This window comes from Cyprinodon tularosa, unplaced genomic scaffold (genome assembly GCF_016077235.1).
Source record: "Cyprinodon tularosa strain WSP-4 unplaced genomic scaffold, ASM1607723v1 ctg1093, whole genome shotgun sequence".
In the NCBI taxonomy this organism is placed as follows: domain Eukaryota; kingdom Metazoa; phylum Chordata; class Actinopteri; order Cyprinodontiformes; family Cyprinodontidae; genus Cyprinodon; species Cyprinodon tularosa.
In genome coordinates, this window is record NW_024037886.1 from 217,996 (window position 1) to 232,742 (window position 14,747).

At 42.0% G+C, this 14,747-nt stretch overlaps 1 protein-coding gene across 1 annotated transcript; it reads right to left on the bottom strand.

Annotated features, from left to right (window-relative positions):
• Positions 1–240: 240 nt before the first annotated feature.
• Positions 241–10,354, bottom strand: LOC119789219 (cytochrome P450 26B1). The gene is made up of 7 exons (XM_038294034.1): positions 10,182–10,354; positions 9,280–9,571; positions 6,527–6,751; positions 6,128–6,403; positions 5,883–6,041; positions 4,168–4,554; positions 241–1,059 (listed from the first exon to the last, which is right to left on the bottom strand). Exons 2-7 carry the CDS (start codon positions 9,484–9,486, stop codon positions 715–717), a joined length of 1,599 nt encoding a protein of 532 aa, XP_038149962.1. The 5' UTR covers positions 9,487–9,571; positions 10,182–10,354; the 3' UTR covers positions 241–714.
• Between the last annotated feature and the right edge of the window lie 4,393 nt (positions 10,355–14,747).

The following is a 14,747-nucleotide window of genomic DNA, read 5'->3' on the forward strand; positions in this document are numbered from 1 at the left end:
AAAGGAAACAGGACATTTGAAAAGTAGACGCGTTACGTCCCTGACCCCAGCAGCAGCGGCTCCCAGAGCCACACATCGACGCAGCAGCAACGTTTACCGCCTCATTTCTCCAGAATCAGGAAAACGTTGCTCAAAATATTCCAGTTTTATCTGAAACTTTCAGGCTCTAAGACGTTCTGATGAGAGCCGAGTCTTTCTGTGGAGCACATCCAGCACCTCGCATAAATCCTGAATCAGTAAAACTCAGATTACACAACAGACAAACATTAGCTTAGACTAAAAATAACCAACCTGATGCCGGTTATATTAAATAAAATAGCTGGTTCAATGATGAAGAAGGTACAGAGAAGCAGAAAGTAAAAAAGCATTAAAACTATTGACTTGATGGCTTATTTTGATATGGAAAATAACTTAAAACTAATTTACAGACAATAGAAAAGGGACAGGATGGAGAGAACTGTTCGTTTCTGAACAGAAACTTTAGCTTATGTGCTTTCAATCCAACAAAAGGGAAAACCGACTTCCTCTGCAGGTAAAAGGCAACATATATAAATAAATTAAGACGCAAATAGAGGATGTTCTTGAAGAAGCGCTGCAGGATAGCAGTCATGTCTGAGGAGATGAAAGGATGAATGACGGGAGAGTTCAGAGCTTGAATTTACCAGCTGGGTGAGCTTTGCTGTGGAAAGTCTTACAGTCCCGTTTGGAGCGTATCTAAAGCGGGTAGCTGTAGGAGAAACGTACGTGGAGCCCATTTACCGGGTGCACAATCGGGACTGTCTGCATTTTGGGAAACTTCTCCGAAGCCAGGGTCCATTTGCACGTCTCGATCAACTCCACGGCCAGAGTCTTGAGAATGATCTGTGCCAGCTCCTTCCCGACGCAGCTGCGCACGCCGCCGCCAAAAGGCACGTAGCTGAACCGAGACGAGCGGCTCTCGTCCCGCTCAGGGCTGAACCGCTCAGGGTCGAACTGCTCCGGGTTCTGAAAGACCGGGGCGGTCTCATGGGTGTCCCGGATGCTGTACATCACACTCCAACCCTTAGGGATCTGATAGCCCTGTGTTAGAAAGCAGAATCCATGGTTACAACCAAGGCTGGAAAAAATTCAACAAACTGCTTCATCCTTCAGAAGTTTGAGACCATAACAAACTAAGGATCTGGATCCTTCCCTCCATTCAGGACGTATGCTGGTTAAGATTCTCAATCATCCAGGTAAAGTCATTCCAAAACAATCCTCTGGACGTTGTTTCCAAGTTTGACGACGTTTCTCTTCCATCCAGGAAGCTTTTTCAACTCAAAATGTCAGAAATAGCGTTTAGTTCCAGGTTTTATCCAGCAGCCCAACAAAGCCTGGTTTTAGTTTAGAAAACATACAAATCGAAACGAACGAATGGGTGGGTTTTCAAGGGGTCCATTTCAATTAGCATGTTTTCTAAAGAAAAACAAGGGCTTTGTTGGGCTACTGTACATAGCCTCGAACGTAATGCTATTTCTGACATTTTGAATTTAAAAATCTTCCAGGATGGGAAAAGAAACGTCTTCAAACTTGGAAAAAAAGTCCAGTGGAGGAACTCATTAGTTTTACTGACCAACAGCAATGGGATCCACATCAGTACTATGCATACAATACATCTTAGTAAAGACATATGAGAACATTAAAACTTTTTTCCCACCAAATTGCTTCCCGGAAGGAGAAAAGCCAGAAAAAGTTTTTAATCTGTATTAAAAATGGAGCTGAGCTGAGCTTTGGTTTATTTTCAGTCTCTCACAAATGCTGCAAACAAAAAAACCCAACAATATATTGAGCTCCTTCCAATAAAAGTTTAGTTTTTTATGGCTTCCTCATGTTCATCCGTCTGAATATATCTTAGCACTGAGGAATAAACCTTTATTATTCACTAAGGTAATCCAGAGCCCAACCAGAGCCACGCCTGCAGACCTAAGATTTCTTTATGAAGCTCTCGGGGAGACCGCTGAGTTCAACAGCACATCTACTTTAAGCCGTGGGGCTTCTGACAAAGGTGCATACATGACAATTGTCCTTTTGGAAAGTGGGGGCAGAAAATTGGGGTCATGTTGAGGTCAAGGAGAAGGTATATATGGACTAAGGGGGACTCTGCTGGGGTGGTTTTATGCTAAGCTAATCCTGCATGAAAAACTCTCAGCAGGTGGAACAACAAAAGGCAGGATTCTACCCAGAGCAGAGATTTCTAGAATGGCTCGTCTTAGCAAGAAATAAAGAGCATTTATGGATTTGGAGGAAATTAAACTATATCAGCTTTACACTAGAGTATAATAGTTATAAATAAGAACGATTATACTTTCTTTTTATTTCTATGATTATATTCTAGTAGATTTCCCCAGATGTTAGCATTGTACTGGTGCTGCATTAAATCAGAAATGTGAGTTAATTTATCATTTCCCTTTTTTGGAAAACAAAAACGGATTAAAAAAGGCAGAGGTGTGTCCTAAAGGTTAGAGCTCCTAACCATCCTGGAGCATTCTGAGCTGCTCCCCAAAGGTAAGTGATAAAATGCAGAAAACACATTTTGTTTGAATATAAACTTTGCCATGAAAAAAATAAAAGTTATCATTTACAATCAAGTTGCCTGGGAGATGATGGGCCCTTCTGTGGGAATTTCTTTATTTTCTAAAGTCCCTTTAACTAGAAATGAATGCAGAATTGTGCAGAAAGAACAAAGAACAGGATGAGAGAGAAGCAATGGTTTGATAGCCTCGTGAGACCATCCTGATCTCGCCAGCTTTCAAGGTTTCACTCACAGATCAGTCTGGAGACTCTCCGTTAAAGAAAATTTGGAGCCGTTCACCAAACGAACGTCCAATCAGCGTTGGCTTTGAGGCGGGTTGAGGTGTGACGCAACGAGAAGCGCGACAGTTCAGTCTAAAGAACATGGCGGCTTCAGCCGATGAAACTAGCGTTAGCGTGGCTATCGAGCAAGTTTTATGGGAATTACAGAGTATTTCTTCACTGAAAGAAGAGCAAAACACTGCTCTGGAGGCTTTTCTCAGAGGAAAAGATGTTGTTGCTCTTCTCCCGACTGGTTTCGGCAAGAGTTTGATCTATCAATCGGCTCCTCTTCGTCGTCGCTCTGTTAGTACGTCATATGCTTCGTTGATCTGATTGGTTTATTTGGCCCGTCTATCACCAACATAGGCCAATCATCTAACCAGTATTTTCACCCCTTCCCAAAATTACTTCAACGGAAGGTTTCCAGATGGATATGTGGAGCAAATCCATCTGGCGGAGTCAGGTTAATGGTTTGATGGATCTTGGGAAAATGACGGGGTTACATCGTAGGAATATAAATGTAACCAGAAACCAATCCTAGAACATTGTTCCAGGATTGGGTCCTCTATCAATAGAGCCAATTAGAAATGTTCTCAACTGTGACATAAAGGTTCCTTCCAGATCTAAACTTTTGCTCAGAGGGAGATTAGAACATAAGGCTGGGACTAGATCTTTGCAAGTAAAAAATTCCTCGTACTTTTAGATGTTTCCTCTAAACAGCAAATAGATCATCAATACTTCCTCAGACTTTACAAAGGTCTTAAAGTCGTAGGGAAGCGGCTGTTCCAACCGTCGCATTTCCGAATTCTCCCGAGTGGTGCCCGACTTTACACGAGTGAATAAAGTGAATGTGATTGGCCGTTTATCAAGGGGGTGGGATTGTTGTGGCGGAAGGTTCGCAAGCAAGTTTGGTTGTAGCCGGTTTGTGGGAAGCATCTTGCTAACCAGTTAGCAACTTAGTGCTAGCAGGTTCCCAATGGGAAATGACATTGGGACCAAGTAGCACTAATCAAGATGCTAAAAAAAAAAATTGATTGACAGATTACCGTTGATATATGATTGGCTGAATTTAGGTGTTCAGGCTCACTAACTAACTGAACATGCATAAGATGACGGACAATATCGTCTGATAATAGTTACGTTTATATACATGTTTAAGCCAGAATGATTTTACATTTACATAAGATTTCCCTATGACTTTAAGAACAAATCACTGTTTTTGGGTAAAGCAGATGATCGACAGAGGATACTGTTTTTTAGGCTATTTGCGTCGGATCTTTATGGTAAATGGCCCTGAAAGGATTTGAGTTTATGAGTTGTTCTGAAAGAGAAGCAGACAGATTGTCTCAGACTTACATCTAGTTCGAAGGTCTTCAGGGCTGTGCGGTATCCCCCGGAGACCGGCGGCAGGTAGCGGAGAACCTCTTTCACCACACAGTCAAGATAGCGGAGCTTGCTCAGCTTTTCCAGGCTCAGGTAGGGAACACAAGGGCGGGAAGAACCACTGTCCGACTGGCCGTTGGCCTTCAGCAAGCAGGTCATCTCCGTCTCTGCAGGCTCCTGGTCCTTTTCCACTGTGACAGTGGGGGGGTTTTGGTAAGGCTGACACCTGAGACCCTCAGCCTCCAGCTCGGCTCGGGCCTTCTCCACCACCGCCGGGTGGCGAAGGAGCTGCAGAACCAGCGACGTGGAGGCGCTGGCTGTGGTGGAGTGGGCAGCAAAGATCAGCTCGACGGCTGTTTCCTGCAACATGAATGTTAGATTTAAGGCTTACATCTTCTGACTTCACTCTATCGGAGCTGCTGCTTGGCATACTTTGGATGACAACCAGACCTAGGAAACACTGACACGGATCTATTGGATGAGGTTCCACAAACGAGGAGCCCGCTGAGCAACGTCTACAAACGAGAAGCCCAAACATCTACATTTGGTTGAAAGGCGAAAAGCCATTTTTTTTAGATCGCTTAAAAGACGTTGAAAACTTGGTTTTACAACATTTTTTCAACATCTAAGCTAGAAAATACCAGACCGACCAAACAGCCCAATTTTCCACAACTATTTCTGGATCAAGACTATGACGGACTGACCAGATTTAGCCTAAAGACCAACCTACATGACGTCTGGTGTTTATAGGGAGGTTACTTTGGCCGTTTCTCAATTCACAAGAACTCCAGTACGGCCTTGTGTCCTCGCAAAGTATGTTCTTGACTAGAACACAGGAAAGTCTGGACTTTGGGGAGAACGGGAGCACGCAGCATAGATCGGGGTCAATTAGAAGCTAGCCAGCGGTCCTTCACAGGGCTGCTGCAGACGGGCTAACGTTAGCCCTGTCTGCCATTAGCCTCGGAGGTCCGCTGGTTGCTGCGGTTCTCTCAACTTCGTAAAAAAATTTTTAAATTACGCATTAAATCTGTAAATGGGCCATATAGTGAGGCTTAAAGTATAATGTTCTCGACTCAAATGATCTTAAAAAGTACTTTTATTGAACAACAGCAACAGAAAAGAGAACTTTTAACTTAACACTCTGAGCTCTGTGAGCGCTAACCTGCTAACTGCTGCTGCCGCAGTGCATGCTGGGACAGCTGTCCATCTCAAGAATGGACAAGTCTGCTCTGATGCATCCTGGGTAAAGAGGGAGGGGCGAGAACAACATCCGGGGACTTTGTCCGTTCTCGATCTTCGCGTGAATTGGAACAGTACTAGGGCTGAGGCTGATGCCATTTCATGAATACTTGAGAACTCACAAGTACACATATTAAGAAACGGCCTTTGTTTACAGGTAGTCCACTAAATCAGTAACCCTAAATCACCTTCCAACCACTTTGCTTCCTACTTACCCTCCCTTTCCACTCTCTTCTTCCCTTTTTTCAATCAAACTATTGCTTTTCATCTCATTAGTTTAATTTTTCTTCAATCCATTTATCAATCCGTCAAAGGTTGACCATCCTACCCTTAAGACCCTTCAACATGTTTAAACCAGTGGACCTCGCCTCCATTAAAAATGGTAGAAACTATCTTTCCTCAGTGATACAGAAGAACAGATTGACATGTTTATCTTGTGTTTCATGTACCTTGAGCTCCTGGATGTTGAGCTCCTGGCCTTGCTCCTTGGCACCAGCCAGCATGAGGTCAAAGGCATCTTGATAGTCGTCATCTACCTGCTGCCGCTGCATCTTCTCCTCGATAATTTTCTCCATGTTGGCGTGGAGGATTTCTCTGGCCTTTACACCCTACGAAGAGAAGATCATCGAAGTCAGCTGAGTTTCATTAAATGTAAATGGGCAGAAACTCTGCAGGTAGAGCTATCGTCCTGTACCTTTCGCAGGCCACTGAAAGGCGTGTCGATGGGGAGCGAGAACAAGTTGTTCATGAGCTGCTCAAAGATCTTGGCCAGGTAAACGATGCGCTCCTCCTCCATCTGCAGGCCTAGCAGGACCCGGACGGCGATGCGGAATGTCAGGGACTTGGCAGCGCTGTAGACGTCGATGGAGCTGGGCTCGGAGCACCATTTGGAGATTTCGGTCTTGATCACGTCCTGCACCCGTGGCAGGTAGGATTCCAGAGCTGCCCGGCTGAACACCTTGGCCAGGATCTTGAAACAGAGAGGGGGGATAGAGAAGGAGATGGAGTGGGTGGATTAAATCAGAATGCATGAAGAAGAAGCAGGCTTGACTCGGTTAACCCTGCATAGACAGAACCACATGCATCCCCTCACCTTCCTCTTCCTCCTGTGTAAATCTCCCACAGAGTTGACCAGGGTGTTGGGCCCCAGGATTATGCGAGTGCTCTGGGGCCACTGGGTGCAGACCAGGTTGTGCTCCCCGAGCAGGATCTTGCGAATATTTTCTGCGCCCGTCACTCTGATAAGAGGCTTCCCGAGGAGGTGGGTCTTAAACACATTTCCGTGACGTTCCCGACGTGAGATGTGGAAGTTAGAGCCCTGTATCGGAAACAAGGAAGTTTGAGGCCAAGGAAGATTTAACAAAACTTAGTCAAACCCGTTTGAGTCAAAAACAGTTCTTAAAGCAATATATCTATAATCTACTAATGGGGCGTTTGTTTTCTACATGTTAAGAAACAGGGGCGGATTTGGGAAATTTCGGGCCCTAAGCAAAGACAGGCAGGGGGCCCTCTAAATAGAGAAGACAACACATAGAACAGTCCCATTCTCCAGATGTAGAAATGTTAATAGAATACACATCCATTATCTGTTCTAGGTTGTGTCCCTCTCTTCTTGTCCCTTTTCTTCTTGTTTTCCTCTCTATGTTTTGTACTCAGCTGACTTTTCATGCTGTCTCTAAAGGAATGAAAGATTTTTTCCAAGCACTAAGCTCACTTAGCTGATTGCTCCTTCCTGTGTTTCCAAAAAGGCCAAAGTAAATAACCCAGTCCTTCTTTTCACTGTAGACAAGCCATGATCTGCTTATCTGTTCTCCATTTTTCATTTGGATGAAATAATAGCTGCATGAATCATGACAGCAGACAAGATAGAGGAGAGCAGGAGGCGGGGTTACCAATCTACTCGCTCTGGAGAGCAGAGTTCGCTGCTTTTAGATGTTGTCTCCAAAGTCTCCAGTAGCAGAAAAAAGTCTCTAGATTTGGCGCTAGGAGCTTTTTAGAAATCAAAGTGCTAGAGGGGTCTGAAAAGTGGCTAAATATAGCGACTAAAGCGCTAAGTTGGCAACACTGCTCTTTGCATGGTTTGTTTTCAAATGGTTTGCTGCTGTCTGTTTGGACCTTTCTGAACATGTGCAGCAAATGGACTGATCCAATATGGTGGACACTGAAGGGGGGGGGGGGCTGAGACACACTGAATATTATCAGCGTTCTGATGGCATTTTAGCCAAAGGATTTTGATCAAAAACATAATTAATGAGACCCCCCCCCCTTTTCTAAGAAGTGTAGAAAACAAACTCTTTTAAATCCAAACAGCTTTTGCTGGGTCTGCAGACCCACAGCATCACAGGTCCTCCACCAAGCCAACAGAGGAGCATCTATTGTTTCCATGCAGACCCAGACAGAAAGAGGAAGGTCTCATCCCATCTGGCTAAAGCATAATGTCCCAGTACTGTTCCACCACTTCAACCAATTTGGAACAACATATACATATATTTTTTTTTAATCCATCTGGTTGTCGGCAATCGTTTTTAAAGTGTTTACAACTAACAATTCAGAAACGCTAGTGACAAAAGTTCAAAGCCCACAGCTCTGGAACTGTTATACTTAGAGGTCTGATATGTTCTGCAGTGGTGGTTGACATGATGTAGAACAAATGTAATAGAATGAGCTATCCCTATTCTCAAGCGTGTTCTCTATTACTGCTGTTCAAAAAAAATTTAAATCTAAATAGTATTTATTTCTTAACTGCATTTTTTTATTGATGACGTAAGTGAGACACTTTGCCAAGGGAATGAGATGATTTAAATTAAAAATTAGAGAAAAAAAACAACTGGATTGTCTTATAACAAGTGCATTTTGTGCATTTCATGTAATTACCTTATTCTAAGAGTAAAACTACTCATTAAATTGGCAAACTATCTTATTTACATGCTCAAATTAAGCGTAAATATATTTAATTTAAGACATTTTTTACTTATTTCTAGATTGTTTTTTACAGTGTGTTATTTTCAGAAAGTAGAAGGTCTTAGCCTTCAGTTCCTTAACAGTTCCTCGGTTATTTGCTTTTCCATTTGGGTATGCAAAATAGGCAGGATTACTTTAAATTAGGCGGGTGTTAAGAGGTTAAACATTATCATTACCCCCCCCCACACACACACACACACACACAAACACACACACGTATGCACATAAATAATAAAACAATTATAAACTACATAAAGGACATCTTGTATCAAAAACTCAGATCAGGCAGTTTTATTTTATTTTTTTGTTTTCTTCTATTTTTTGTATCTCACTGGGACTTATAATCTAATTTACAAGATAGATCTGTAACATGGACTCCAGACATAAAATTAAATAAAACAGGAAGATAATAATAAAACATTTTCTCATATAATTTAAAGGGGATTTTAAAGGCTTCATGTTTTCCATTTTCTTTAAAATGTGCTTAAACTAACTAAAATTAATCAAATTCTACAATTTAACTTGTTGCTTCTGTAATTGAGAGATAATTTCGCATAAGAGGGAATAAATTAACCAAACAATTTAAAGGGTTCAAGACATGAGAAGAAATGAGAGATGCTGCACAACATCTGGGATTTCTGATCTCAGGCTGGATGGCTTTAAAATTAATGAAAAATATGATTTTAAAATGAGTCTGAGTTTATGTGAGGGAAAGGAAAATGCTGCCCAGAGAAGTCAAGTCTGCACATGTTGCATTAACTGCAGAAGTGAACCTGAACTAGAAGCTGCAGGACCGCCTGGAAGCTTCCAGATTCATAACAATAAAATAAAAAACATTTCTGATGTTATTGATGATTTACATGGAGGGTAAAGGTGTTTCCTGACCTGGAAGAGCCAGTGGAAGGTCTCCCCGACCAGCGGCCAGCCCATGGAGCCCCTCGGCAGCGGCAGGCTGCTCTCCTTGTCCCGGGTCAGGCTCCAGCGGAGGCTCCACAGCTGCCGGGTCAGAACCAGCAGCAGGAGCGCAGACAGCAGCGAGGTGAGCGCGGTGGCCAGAGCCGACAGCACCCCGAACTGGACCAGAGGAAACATCTCCAACTCAGCATCCACCTGCGAGCGAGCGCGCGCTTAGGGGCCGGTGCGTCACACGGCGGGATTCACTGTCCCCAAAATTAGACTAAAAATGGAACAAATTAGGATTTAATCAATGTATTATATTAATAAAGAAAAAAAGTGAAATAAGACAGAAAATTCCTCTAAACTCTGTTTGAACTCTGCTGCGCAGGAGACACAACAAGCTGCGCACATTCCTCTCTACAGCAACGTTTCCTGATTCATTCAGCCAAACTGAGAGGAAAATCAGGTCACTTAAGATTTATTTTTTTAAACCAGAGCAGAATATTCTCATTAAAATAAAGTTTGTCTCCTGCGGGTCTAATTATAGAGGAAGGTTCCTGCTCTTTCAGAGGAGAGGATCTGCGCCCACCTGCGCGGTGCGCCTCCTCTGCGGGGGGAACCAGGAGCTGTCAGCTATTCCAAACACTTTTACAGGTCTGCCTGCGCCGGCTTGTCCATAATGCTGTGCGCCTTTATAGGTACAGTTTGGGGGCTCAGCCGCCCCCACCCCCCCAGGCAGACCGGGTTTTATAAAAAAGTGATTTAAAAGCTGCTCCAAAAATGTTTGTTTGAATTAGGATTAAATTATTCTAAAGGGACATAAAGTTTAGTTTAATTCCTAAATGTTTAGAAGCAGTTCCCCCCCTCCGGTCCTGATCCAAAGGGCTTACCTCTAACACTGTTCCTCTGCAGACCCACGAATCCGCTCTCTTTCCTGCTTCTGTTCCAACCTGCAGCGTGATCTTGAAGAGGCAGCGCGCTGCAGCAGGGATTTATAGGCTCAGGCTGCTCGCAGTGATCCACCTTCAGCTGCTGACGTTGGTAGGAATGTTAAACAGGCTGTTCATTCACAGAGGAGCGGAGAGGAGAGGAGGGAAAAGAAGGAGAGATCCGCAGCGCTGAATGGGTGTGTGTGCGTCAGAGCCGGAGCTGGCGCAGGTAACCAATCAGCGCAGATCCGCTGCTATTGGCTCAGATGCAGCTCCGTGCATCGCTGCAGACTGCGCTCACCACCGGCAGAAAAATGTCTTTAATCTTTTTTTTTTAACCTTCTTTTGATTTATTGAATAAATAAAGAATAAAAAAAGATAAACCCGAATTAAATCTCTGATTTCTGTCCAAATGAATTAGAATTTTTCCGCAAATTGCCTCCAAAAACAATATTTTCATCCACCCTCCAATTTTCCGTAACGCTTATCCCAGGCGGAGTGGGGAGGGGTGCTGGTGACCATCTCCAGCTGTCAGTGGGTGAGGGGGGGGGGGGGGGGGGGGGGGTCACCTTGCACAGGCCTCCAGTCCATCGCAACAAACATAGAGAAAAACAACCATTCCAACTCACACCTAAGGAGAATTTAGAGAAGCCAATTAACCTAACAGTTTTGTTTTTGGTTGGAGGAAGCCGGAGTACCCGGAGAGAACCCACGCATGTTCAGGGAGAACATGCAGAAAGACTCTGGGCCTGGAATCGAACCCGGAACATTCTGGCTGCAAGGCAGCATAGCTCCACTGAGCGGCACCAATTATAATATCATTATAAATAATATTAAATGATAATATTATTAGATATTATTGATTTTTTTTGTTGTTGTTATTTATTTATTTGGTTAATTGATAATTAATGAATTCCTTAACTGATGTGAGAAATGTTTCCTCTCAGGTTTGCGTTTCCAGGCTTCAATCCTGCAGAAATAGAAATAAAACCAGTTTGGCTGCAGGAGTAAAGCTCCGACTGAAGCAAACATCTTTTTACTGCGTTATTCTGGAGGAAATAGATTTAATTAATATTTTCTGCATCTGATCTAAATACTATCAGAATCAGAAGGAACTTAAATGACATGTTAAAGATATAAAATAACAAATAACGCGTTAAATTGATTCTTAAAGAGGACCGAAAAAAACACAATAATAATATTAATGGGTTTATGCTTTAGAATCCATCATGGCAGGATAAAGGGGGCCTGAGGGGCCCCGGTGATGCTGCTTCCTTAATGGAAGAGCAGAAGGTGATTAAAGTCAGAATTCAGACAGAATTCTGACTTTAATCTCATATTCTACTGATATAAAAATTAAAAATATATTTTTTTTCCAGAGGCACTAATCCTCTTCCGTGTTTATTATATTAATAACTGTATTTTTTTCTCCCTCCTCCCTGCATGAACTCAGAGAAAACCTTTTTTTTTTTTTCATTTTGCAGCCTGATGCGTGACAGACTGACTGTCTGCAGGAAAATCCCCCAAAACTCAAACATCTCAGGTTTCCTTCAGATCAGCTTTAAGGTGGAACTAAATACCTCAGAAGATGGAGCCATTTTTTCCCGCAGTTATTTTAATATGTGTAATTATTATTATTATATTAATTATTGAAAAAGAAAAACATTATTTTGTTAGATCAGGATCCATCTGTTTCCATCTTTTAATATTTTGTGTGTTTCCTGCAGAACATGTCAAACTAAAGTCCTTATCTTGTGTCTTTTTTATTTTTTTTCATCTTTCGACCTAACGGGGATATTATTTTCATTTATTTATTCCAACTGATTTCGTTAATAAAACGATAAATAATAAAATATTCGTTTAATTCTGCTAATTATCCTTTTTTTTTTCTTGTGCGCATTCACCCTCCCTCCGGGAGGAGTGGGCATATATTTGCGTGGGCGGATCGTGGGACCTTCCACGGACCCACAGTGGCAGACTAGGATGTCTGCGGCCTTTAAGCGTCGGGCCGCCGCCCCTCCTGCAGAAAGCAGCATTATTAATTAATCAGTAGGCTTGTTCTTACAAGTTTTACAAGTTTGGGTATTTTATGTTTTATTTTACATCATTTTCTATTTGTTTAATATTTTCAATTGTTAATCAAAATACACATTTTTATATACTTAAAAGCGAAGGAAATTCACTATTTAAATAATTATTTTTCACTGCTTTATTTCCTTTTTCTTTCCAAGAAAATCATACTATGTGTTAAAATAAGTGCATTTATTTCATTAATATTATTTCTGAATAATATTAATGATGAACTTTTATATTTCTACCCTTAATATGCTTTTTTTTCTTCACGGTGACAGTTTTTTAGGGGGTTATGCTTTGATTTTTTGTTAATGAAATGTTTTTATTTTAATCTTGGATAAAACCTGCAGGCCTTCACAGCTGCAGTTCAGCAGCCTCTGAAAAATAAGGTTAAATATGAAAATAAAATCCATGTGGTTTTATTTTCAGTTAAGAAAATATTTATGGGCGTCATTTGAGAGAAAAGTCATAATTCCAAAAAGCAAATTCCACTTAAATGAAAATAAAAATGATGCCTAAGCCTCATCTTCCAATCTTTTAACACAATCTTCCTCCTCTTCCTCCTCTAACTCACCCATTCCACTCCTCCTCCTCCTCCTCCTCCTCCTCCTCCTCCTCCTCCTCCTCCTCCTCCCTGGTCAGAGCCAGTTCAGCCTTCATAGGTCGCTGGGATCATTAACAGCAGGGATCATCTCAGGCTTGATGGAAGCAGGTGATTTGGGCCTCGATGCTCTTCATGGATCAGTTGTTCTCCACAAACCAAACATAAGAACTAAATAAGGATGGAAAGAGAAACATGGGAGTTCATCTGGTGTTTATGGGAACTCTAAAGTCCAGGTTTTTAACATTTCCTTTAGTTTTTCACAAGAAAATCTCTTCCTTTTAAGAGGAACCTGTCTGAGAAGATGTGTTACCTTTCATCCATCTGAAGTTTTAACCAACTTATAAAAAGATTTTGCTGTTTTATTTTGAAAGGACAGTGATCACTATAAACGCCTGGAAGGTAAAACAGAAAATAAATTAAATACAGGAAAGTTTATGAGAATCAGCTGTTGTTTAGGAACAAAATGTTTTTAAAAAAGGTTAGTTTTTTACAATCAGACCATTTCTGTAATAAACTCAGTGTTCCAGTTTTCTTTTTTAGCGTCTGCTTTGCAGAAATTAGTTTTCTGGTGGATTTTCATACAGATGTCATCACAGCTAATTTCAGAATAAAAGAAGTTCCCAGTTCTTCACTTGATGTTAAAGAATGCAGATGAGAGCTACACGTCAATAGAGCTGCAGGGATATAATCTAATGATAATTAGTGATAACAGCTGTTAATATAGTCAGAAAACGTAATTAGATTCCATCTTGTTCCTGGACCAAGATACAGAAAGCCGATGCTAAGATGTTTGCTTTAAAGGAAAAGTCGCTCATATTCAGAATTCAAACTTCTAAAAGTTCTTTAAATCTGAAATGATTCCATCCTGTTCAATAAATGATCAGTGTTTTTAATTCAGAGTAATTTTCATGTGAATGTGCTTTACTGGAGGCATCCATGTTTGTCAAAGAACACTACTGCCACCTACTGGTTAGTGACATTGTCACGGTGCGGTATCGGCTGTTGATCAAGTCCCAGTGCTGTATCTGGTGTTTGTCACAACGCGCTATTATCCAAGTCATCTTGAAAACATTCTTCTTCCAAATGTTGGCTACATATTACGGGTTTTTTCTCTGGCCAGAAGTTCGATGGCAAATCCTCCCTCTTCAAGTTGGCGATCCAACGACCAACCCGTCCGTGGAGGATCAGGAATCAGAAAGGTGGAATAACTCTTTTTTTCACTTTTACCCGATGTATTCCAGCATCCAGCTGCCATGCACGTGGGCATTGTCAGTTTCACTATAGCTCTGGTGAATTTCAATGGTGAAGTCCTCTGGAAATCTTCAATAATTGTTGGGGGGGGGGTTGCTAACTTCTTCCTAAATCATTGGAATCTTATTCAGTGCAACTTTTAATTCAGTGTATTTCTATAGCTCCAATTCACATCATGTCATCTCAGGTCACTTTCCAGTTCACCAGATCATCCAGTCAGATTGATTCAAAGTTTTCTATCTAAGGAAAACCAGCTGATTGCATCAACTCATTGACTCTTCAGCAATCCCTCACACTAAGCATGCTTGTAGCGACAGTGGAGAGGAAAAACTCCCTTTGAACAGGAAGAAACCTCCAGCAGAACCAGGCTCAGTGTGAGCGGCCATCTGCTGAGGCCCACTGGGGTTCAAGGAGACAGAAGCAGACATAGAAAAAGAAGCATAGATACAAAAGGCAACTGTCAAGCAGCTCCACAGGCGGCCCCGTCCAGGAAACACACAGCCAGGCAGACGAACTCCGAGCCAGCTCCCATGTCAAAGGATGAAGAGAGCACATCCAGTTAGTCACAGTCAGAGAAACAGGACTACACTGGAAAACAG

What these genes read in the sequence shown, in the direction of transcription:
- LOC119789219 (XM_038294034.1), bottom strand. Translation starts at nt 9,486, where the DNA reads ATGTTTCCTCTGGTCCAGTTCGGGGTGCTGTCGGCTCTGGCCACCGCG. An exon ending in CCTTCCACTGGCTCTTCCAG is followed by an intron (nt 6,752 to 9,279) that starts GTCAGGAAACAC and finishes TTTCCGATACAG; the next exon opens with GGCTCTAACTTCCACATCTC. An exon ending in TACACAGGAGGAAGAGGAAG is followed by an intron (nt 6,404 to 6,526) that starts GTGAGGGGATGC and finishes CTCTGTTTCAAG; the next exon opens with ATCCTGGCCAAGGTGTTCAG.